This window comes from Antrostomus carolinensis, unplaced genomic scaffold, assembly GCF_000700745.2.
Source record: "Antrostomus carolinensis isolate BGI_N321 unplaced genomic scaffold, ASM70074v2 scaffold35063, whole genome shotgun sequence".
NCBI classification, from domain to species: Eukaryota; Metazoa; Chordata; class Aves; order Caprimulgiformes; family Caprimulgidae; genus Antrostomus; species Antrostomus carolinensis.
In genome coordinates this window covers 1,763-10,446 of record NW_010307838.1, presented here as the reverse complement: position 1 = coordinate 10,446, position 8,684 = coordinate 1,763, and the positions used below count along the sequence as shown (strand labels likewise).

The 8,684-nt window shown below is 54.8% G+C and overlaps 1 protein-coding gene across 1 annotated transcript in view; it reads left to right on the top strand.

Moving 5' to 3' along the window:
- The first annotated feature begins 1,483 nt into the window (after positions 1 to 1,483).
- LOC104523117 (segment polarity protein dishevelled homolog DVL-3) overlaps positions 1,484 to 8,684 on the top strand; it is a 7,959-nt gene continuing 758 nt past the window's right edge. Inside the window, exons 1-15 of the mRNA XM_029084405.1 lie at positions 1,484 to 1,606; positions 2,020 to 2,141; positions 2,550 to 2,656; positions 3,232 to 3,367; positions 3,653 to 3,746; positions 4,136 to 4,205; positions 4,484 to 4,623; positions 4,821 to 4,897; positions 5,307 to 5,374; positions 5,735 to 5,785; positions 5,921 to 6,070; positions 6,917 to 7,048; positions 7,305 to 7,472; positions 8,078 to 8,290; positions 8,577 to 8,681. Of these exons, the coding sequence (XP_028940238.1) occupies positions 1,484 to 1,606; positions 2,020 to 2,141; positions 2,550 to 2,656; positions 3,232 to 3,367; positions 3,653 to 3,746; positions 4,136 to 4,205; positions 4,484 to 4,623; positions 4,821 to 4,897; positions 5,307 to 5,374; positions 5,735 to 5,785; positions 5,921 to 6,070; positions 6,917 to 7,048; positions 7,305 to 7,472; positions 8,078 to 8,290; positions 8,577 to 8,681 (1,756 nt within the window). The remainder of the gene's footprint in view (positions 1,607 to 2,019; positions 2,142 to 2,549; positions 2,657 to 3,231; positions 3,368 to 3,652; positions 3,747 to 4,135; positions 4,206 to 4,483; positions 4,624 to 4,820; positions 4,898 to 5,306; positions 5,375 to 5,734; positions 5,786 to 5,920; positions 6,071 to 6,916; positions 7,049 to 7,304; positions 7,473 to 8,077; positions 8,291 to 8,576; positions 8,682 to 8,684) is intronic.

The window sequence follows — 8,684 nt, the reverse complement described above, 5'->3', positions numbered from 1 at the left end:
GGCTGCCAGAGCAGGGATGTGGCCCTCAGGGAGTGGGCTGTGTCCTGGGAAGACAAGTCACAGGGAAGGTGCCCGAAGCAGAGCTGGCCATATGTCTGGGGCTTGCTGGAGGGTGGGAAGCTGAGCCAACTGTGAGACAAGAGCTGGTTAGACAGTTGCATGAACAGGAGCCGTTGGGCTTGTCCTGGGGCTTGTGGGACGGGCTCTGCAGCTTTTGACACCCTGGGGTGCTCTCTGCCCTGTCTGCTGCCTTGGTTGCAGCTTTTTGGGGACTGTTCTGTCTTCCTTGCCCTGGCTGCATCCCTGTCTGTTCTCAGTGCCTCCCTGGCAGCAGACCTCTCCCCCTGCCCTGATGGTGATCTGTGAGGTCCGTCCCTCCCTTTATTGTGGTTTCCCCAGTTCTTAAAGCTGGGCAGGGCATATCTCTGTGTTTCAGTGATGCTGGGAAGCACTCAAGAGCTATGCAGATGGGCTGTGCCTGCAGCACCTGGGTTGGCATCTGCTCCTACCTCCTTGCAGATGTGGTCCCCTCACCAGCAAGCAGCGTAGCTGTCTCTACGTTTACCCTGGGCGTTATGGTTTTGGCAGCAGCTATCAGCTCCTTTCCAGTCCATGTTTCATGGTCTTTCTGCCCTCACCCACAGTGGGTTATCCCTCAGCTCTGTTAGATCAGGCCTCTCCTGAGATGGCTGATGGCTTGGCAGTTGGTTCAGGTACACAGGCTGAGGCTTAACCCCTGTTCTGGTCTCCTCACCTCCCTGGACTGGCTCTAGGCTGACACACAGCTGCTTTTGTCTGGGGCAGATCAAGATTCTGGGCCCTGCAGTCCCTCCCCGGCACTGGGAGAGAGCCCACCCCCCTGCTTGCCTGTGCCATGCAGGGCACAAGCATGAGGCAGATGTGAAAAGCACATTGGAAGGTCCTTAAAGATGGAAATTGGTCTTCCCTTGCTCATGAGCTCCAGCCTGACCCTGGGGACTCATTCCCTGGCCAAGATGGGTTCCTTCCTGGACCCTCTCACTTCTGCTCTGGGAGTCCCTGAATGTCTCTTACAAGGAAAAGGCTTCTTGTTGTTTTCCTGCCCAGCCCTATTGGGATTATCCCTGCTCAGTGCAACTTGGAAGTGGGGAGAGCACAAACCTGGGTAGGGAGCAGCGTTGGGGAAAACACTTTCCATTGAGCTAACTTGAGCTATCCTGTTTCATCCCACTGGCAAGCCTGTTCCTCCCGGGATAGACTCCACCTCATTCCCTGAGCCCTGAAATTGGTGGTTTGTCTTAGAGTCAGAGGCAGATGTAGGTGTGCCTGGGCTGCCCCAAAGCACGGCTGGTGTAAAGAGTTCCTGGGGTTTGACCCTTTCTTGAATTTCTGCACTGGGGAAGCTGTTGAACCTCCCAGAGGTTGGTTGGAGGTTCTGCTCAAGCCAATTAGCTGGGTGCAACCTGAAAGTTTGCAAAGTACGTGTGGAAGCCAGAAAAAGAGCATGTTGGAGTCTATTTCAGAGTCATCTTCAGCCCTGAGCTCTGTTACCCTCAGCTTCCTGGGGGACTGGGAAGGTGAAAGTCCTGCTGGGTCCCACAGTTTGAAGGCAGAGGAGTGGAGGCTGGTAAAAATGAGAAAAGGAATGACTGGTAGCTGCCTCCTCTGATAGAAGAACAACTAGGGGAATCCACTCCTTGTTATAGGACATGTGGTAAAGATTACCTGAGTGTAAAAATTGTGTGTCATGGGTGTGCAGATGATGTCAGAGTCTCCAAGCAGGGCTGTCAGCCACCTTGACTTCACTACTGGGTCAGGAATTCCTGAGCCACACATAGCTGGCGCCTGGGAAGGCGCTGAGGTGGAATGTTGCTACATGCTTGGCCTGTTCCATACCCGCTCCTGGGCATTTGCTGTTGTCCACCGTCAGCGATGAGATCCTGGGCCAGGCAGGCTTTTGGCCAGCTCGTTTGGCCACTCTTGTAAACGTTTTCCCAGTGCCTCAGCCATTTAATTCTCTGTCTCTCGTCCACCCTCCAGCTGGTGTCTGCAGAGGGTTCCCATTCGGATGCTGGCTCGGTCTGTGCCGATAACCAAACAGAGCTGCCACCCTCCATGGAGCGCACAGGAGGAATTGGAGACTCCAGACCTCCCTCTTTCCAGTAAGTTACCTGGACACTTATCCTGGTTTCCGAGTGACCCACAGTGACTTTGCTGTAAATCCAGACCAGGGGCTGGGACACTCCTACCCAAATTGGCAGGGATCACAGCCAGCTAGAGGGGAGGAGGATGGGGCTGGGAGCAGATTTGAAGTGGAGCTGCATTATTCAGCAAGCAAGGGCATGCTGAAAATAGCGCAAGGAAGTTGGCAAAGAGCTGGCACAGCTTCCCCCAGTCCCTTGCCCTGCACTGACAGATGTGCTGTGGTTGTTCGACACCGCCTCTGCTCCTGTCCCTCAAGGAGACAGACAGCTGATGGCTGGAGGCTCATGCTGGCCAGCACAGAGGTAGAGAGAGCCTGCTTAAGTTGTTCCCTGTTGGACTTACTGGTTCCTTTTGTCTCATCACAGCCCTAACACTGGGGGGAGTCGGGAAAACTTGGACAATGAGACAGAGACAGACTCGGTGGTGTCATCGCAAAGGGAACGACCTCGTCGGAAAGATGGGCCTGAGCATGGTGAGTGTTGGTAACACGGCAAGAGCTCTGCAGGCTGGGGCTGGGGCATGGTTGGGACACCAGCTCCAGACATGGGGCAGCTCTCCCTGCCGTGCAGAACCATCCCAGCTTAGAAAGGGCTGTTCAGTGATCTGAGGCCATAGCCTCACGTTGGAGGCAGGAGCTAACAGCAGTGTTGCATCAAAGCTTGGTGTTGAAACCCCTGGGGGCAGAGCTGTCTCCTGTAGAAGCCTCAAGAACAGGAGATAGCAGTGTCACAGTCCTTCTTAGTTGAAAAACAGAATGGGCTGTAGCCTCACCACTCTGTGCTGCTCCTGGCTCTGCCAAGGAACCAGCTGCAGATCTCCTATGAGTTCAGCAGCATTGTTCCTAGTGGCTCATCAGCCTCTCCCCCATCCTGCACTGACAGAAGAGGTAACCCACAGAGGATGGATCTGATCCTAGAGTGGATTCAGAGCCAACTGGCACTAGGTGGCCAGTTTCAATCTGAGAAGGTTGCTGTGAGCCCTGCGTAGGGGAAGGGGTTGTTTCCTTGTGGCCTGTCTCAAAACACACTGAGTCTTGTCTTTTCATAGCACCCAGGGTGAATGGGACAGTGAAGGGAGAGCGGCGCCGAGACCTGGGCGGGTACGAAAGCTCCTCCACGCTCATGAGCAGTGAGCTGGAGACCACCAGCTTCTTCGATTCAGATGAAGATGACTCCACCAGCAGGTAGGAGAGCTTAGGTCCTAGAGGAACACTAGCTTCTCACTGCCTCCCATCACAGAGAGATGCCTTTGCAGGGCACAGTAATCCTGGGCTCCAGCGTCCTTGCTCGGACCTGCTGCTGTCTCAAGCCTCACCCAGCAGCCCCCTCTGCTATTGTCTGTCCCCCGCACACATGTTCTGCCCCTCTGGCCCTGCAATCTTATATTCCCTGTGCCCGTTCTGTGGCACTCTTGCTTCCAGAGCCACCAACCTGACAGCAGAAGAGCTGACTCTTGCTTTTGCCTCTAGGTTTAGCAGTTCGACAGAGCAAAGCAGTGCTTCCCGTCTGATGAGGAGGCACAAGCGGCGCCGGCGGAAACAGAAGGCTCCGCGCATTGAGCGGGTACCCAGGGGCTGGGTATCCTGGGGAGGGCAACGCAGGGCAAGGTGGGCTGCCTGGTGGATCTCCCCACTCAGTGCTCCAGGGCTGATCAGGGATTCAGCTGTGCTTGCTGTGGGCACAGCTGGGGCAGGTGGTGTCCAAGTGCTAAGACTTCATAAAGCACTGTAAACCCTTCCCACGCCAATGTAGCCCCAAGAGGAGGGACCACAGACCCTGTCCTGGCTGTGTCTGATCCCCTCTGGCTCTGCCAAGCTCCCAGCTTAAGGCTGGAGTTGTGGGTGGTGGCTGTGGTGCCACGGGGAGTGGCAAGGAGCACAAGTGGAGGGAGCTGGGGCTGGGACTGTTAACTGAGGCACGGGAGGACATCTCATGTTTCACTTATGTTGCAGTCATCGTCCTTCAGCAGCATCACAGACTCCACCATGTCCCTGAACATCATCACGGTCACGCTGAACATGGGTGAGTCGGGGGTGTGCATGGCGCCTGCAGTTCTTCCAGAGCGAGGTTGGGTGGTGGAGGGGCAGAGAGAGCACTTGTGGGGAGGAGTGAGGGGGTGGATTCTGTAGGAAAGTGGCTTGTCTTGAAGCACTGGTCTCTCAAGAGTTTCTCTGCATCCCAGTACATCTCTGGGACAGGGGTGCATGCAACCATCATTGGCACGTGGTTTGTGTGAGGTTAGGGCTGCTTGTGCCTGCTGCTTTATGGTGTCTTACTTCTTTCTCTTTCCATCCCTGCAGAGAAATACAACTTCCTGGGCATTTCCATTGTGGGACAGAGCAATGAGCGTGGGGATGGAGGCATTTACATTGGCTCCATCATGAAGGGTGGCGCTGTGGCAGCTGATGGCAGGATTGAGCCGGGTGACATGCTCTTGCAGGTACTTGACGCCCACGTACCTCCATCTTTGGGCTTGGGAAAGCAGTAAGAAAAGACCCAGAAGCCTCCCTGTGCACTTTGGCAGGCTAAACCCAGGAAGCTACGCTTGAAAGAGGGAAGCTGAGTCACTGCTGAGCGGAGTGGGGAGCTCAGCCTCTGGTCACATCTTTGGGACTCACCTCTTTGTGTTGTTTGCAGGTAAATGACATCAACTTTGAGAACATGAGCAACGATGATGCTGTGCGGGTGCTGAGGGAGATTGTGCACAAGCCGGGGTAGGTACTCAGGTTGTTTCTGAACTCCATGGGCAGCGGGATGGTGTGTGCTTGGGGTGCGTGAGTTGTGTCTTTGAGCCACCTTTGCCAGTGGCTCTGCAGAAGCTCAGAACTTATGTTTTTGGTGTTGCTTTGATTTCTGGGTTTTCATGCCCAAAGCAAAAATTGCAGCCAACAGAATGGTGGTGAGTTAGGGTCTGCCCCTTTTTGGTAGGGGATGCTGTGTCATCAGCAACCCTCTGCAGGGTTTTCTCCGTGCCGCTAAGGAAATCCATAGCTGAAGGGGGACAAGGGCACTTTACTGGCAGCTTCTCTCTGTCTTGCAGGAGAGAGCCAGCATACAGCATCCACCCATCACACGGGGATTTGCCACTGGGCTCTTGTTTTAACTCTTGCCTTTTTGTTGCAGGCCCATCACCCTGACGGTGGCCAAATGCTGGGACCCCAGCCCCCGGGGCTGCTTCTCGTTACCCAGGAGTAAGTGGATAGCTGACCCACCCTTAACGCTGGTGCCCAGCTCATGTGAGAGCCCTGCCTTAAGCACTTACTTGGTTGTTGTCTTGTTCCTCCCCTGTGTGTTTGACTCCATGTGACACTGAATTGGGGTTTGATGGGGTTTCAGCTCTCCTGTTAGGAGGCTGCTATGTCCTATTCCCAAGCCAAAATGCCCCAAAGCCCAGCCCTCCTTCCCACATCACGCTGGGGACGCGTTTCACTGGGGTAGGGGGGTCACTTGCTCGGGGCGCCAGAGGAAAGAGAAACCCCTCCTTGAGTCATAGGGGGATCTCTCCCTCTGCACCTCTCCTGCTGACCCTCCCTCTCTTCTTTCTCTCCCAGTTGCTCCCCAGCGGATCTGGGCTGGGCCAGACTCTCCATGCTCCGATCCGGGTGAGTCCCGGCAGATACTGGGGATGGAATGGGCTGCGCTGAGTCCCTGTCCCTCCCCAGAGGTTGATTTGATGAGGGGATAATTTCTTACAGCTACTGACTGACTCTTTTCTTTTTTTTTCTTTTTCACTGCAGGTGAGCCCATCCGGCCCATCGACCCGGCAGCCTGGGTGTCTCACACGGCAGCGATGACTGGCACCTACCCAGCGTACGGTATGAGTCCATCCATGAGCACAATCACTTCCACCAGCTCCTCCATCACCAGCTCCATCCCAGAGACCGAACGTAAGTCCTTGTGCCTCCGTGCTCGGCCCGCTGCACGGCTTCCTCACCTTCACTGTGCTGTAAAGGGAGCAATACATCTGCGTGGGGACAGCTGGGACGGGCAAGCTCTGCCCTGCCAAGGGACTAGGAGGGAGGCAGCTCTCACCAAGCAGGTGCTTGGATCAGTGGGAGTTCTGCCTGCGTCATTTAATACCTCATTTTTCAGCCTTCTACATAAGGAGAGTAGAAGAACCTGGGTGCAGTCCAGCAGCTGTGGCAGGTGCAGAGGAAAGGCTCGGGGCAGTCAGGGGTTACCAGCTGAGAGTGTGGGGCCAAACGGATTTAACTTGTCCCTGGAGCAATTGCTCTCCCAAACAGCAGGTAGAATAGGATGGAGGAGGCAGCTGGGAGCAAAGAGCTGTGCAGTGGGGCAGGTTTCTGCTGAGCACAGGGTTCTTTTGGTTGTTTTCTGAAGGTTTTGGGCGATTCTAGTATACAGAGTCCTGAAGCAAAGGTTTGGAGAGCTCGGGTGGGGCAAAGAGCCAGGAGTTTGGTTTAAGTTTGTGAGGATCAGAGAATTCTCTTGCTGGGCTGTGTGGGATCAGTTGGCAGCTTTTGGATCTCAGCTGCTTGGGACTGGCTGGAAGGAAGGAGACTCTAGCCTGGGTTTTGCACAAGAGGAAATGGCCAACGTGTGAAGGATAGCATCATAAGGCTGGAAGGGGGGGTTACACAGCGTGCACCCCAAGGCTGCCTGCGATGTATTGTTCCCTGGCCCATTCCTCCTGTGTGTGATGCTTCAATGTGGCCCTATTGTCTTTTCTGTCCCCTCTTATCTCTGCCTCCTTTCCTTCATCCACACCACAGGTCTCGATGACTTTCACCTGTCCATCCACAGCGACATGGCCACCATTGTCAAAGCCATGGCCTCACCAGAGTCAGGCCTGGAAGTGCGTGACCGCATGTGGCTGAAGATCACCATCCCCAATGCCTTCATTGGTAAGAGACTGTGCTGCCTGCAGCAGAGGCAGGGACTGGGGAATGGGTGGCCTCTTTTCCAAGCAGATGCTCAAGGGAGCATCTCTGTCACCATAAACTAACTGTTGACCAGGCCAGAGTCACAAATCAAACCTTTGGCTGTGCAGTCCCTTTTCACTTTTTGGCCCATTTTGTATTAGCTGCAGTGTGGCCCACTACCTCAAGGGCTGCTGTCTTCCTCTCTCTTGCTGTATTTAATTTGGATGCTTGGTGGCAGGTTCGGATGTGGTGGATTGGCTCTATCACCATGTGGAGGGCTTTACAGACCGTCGTGAATCTCGCAAATACGCCAGCAATCTGCTGAAGGCCGGCTACATCCGACACACCGTGAACAAGATCACCTTCTCGGAGCAGTGCTATTACATCTTCGGGGACCTCTGTGGAAGTAAGGCACTTGGCGTGGGTGGCAGGGAGAGGATGGAGAGGGGTTGAGGTCCTGCAGAGCTCTGCTAACACTGTAGGTACCACCATTGCCAACAGGCTGGGCCCCTTGTTCCAAAGACCCTGTTAGAGAGTGAGGAAGAACATCCCAGCTCCCTTGTCATGCTGCTGGCATGGTGAAGTTGGAAGATGCCAGTGTCACCTACTATGTGATCTTTTCTCCTGGGCAGCCATTGCAGAGTCTTAGTCTTTACCGACTTTGTCTACAGGCTCTGAACTTTCTGTCAAGGGGGTGGTGCTCAGACAACTGGGTTCTGCTCAATTAAGAGGGATGGGGGAAGTAATTGGCAGGGTGAGCTGTGGCTCTGATGTGGTCCTTTCCCACCAAGCTGGTCTCTCTACTAGAGTGGCAGCTTGGACTCACACAGCTTGGCTGTTGTCTAGGCAGGAAGCACAAATGGTTGCATTGACTAGCAGGGAGACTGCCAGCTTCTTGCATCTCCTTGTGTACTCCATCTTTATCCATCAGCAAGGGTGGACAAGGAGCTTCTTCATCACATGTGACTGTCTTTCCACTTGGGTTAACCCCTCTTCTCCGTTTTCTTGCAGACATGGCTAATCTGTCTCTTCACGATCACGATGGCTCCAGTGGTGCCTCCGATCAGGACACTTTGGCTCCGCTACCCCACCCAGGAGCCGCACCCTGGCCTATGGCTTTCCCATATCAGTATCCGCCACCTCATCCATACAACCCCCACCCCGGCTTCCCTGACCCAGGCTACAGCTACGGAGGGGGCAGTGCAGGCAGCCAGCACAGTGAAGGTGGGTAAAGAGGACTAAAATATGCCTGCAGGTGGGCAGATGCCCTGTTCAGTACAGGGAAGCAGCAGGAAAAGGCTGCTTAGGCAAGGCTCTATGTGTGGGGGGAGCAGGGGCAAAAGCTACCTCAGAAGAATTGTGGGACTCAGAGTTGAAAGGAGACAGAGCACGGACTGTGCTGGTGGATGGCTGTGCTGCAGGTGCTGCAGTCCTCTCTTGGCTAGAGGAGCATCCTTTCTTCCTGGCTTGTCTTGGGTTGTCACCTAACCTTGTCTCATGCTCTTTGCAGGGAGCCGGAGCAGCGGTTCCAATCGCAGTGGCAGTGAGAGGAGGAAGGAGAGAGAGAAGACCGGGGAGTCCAAGTCAGGCGGCAGCGGGAGCGAGTCAGACCACACCA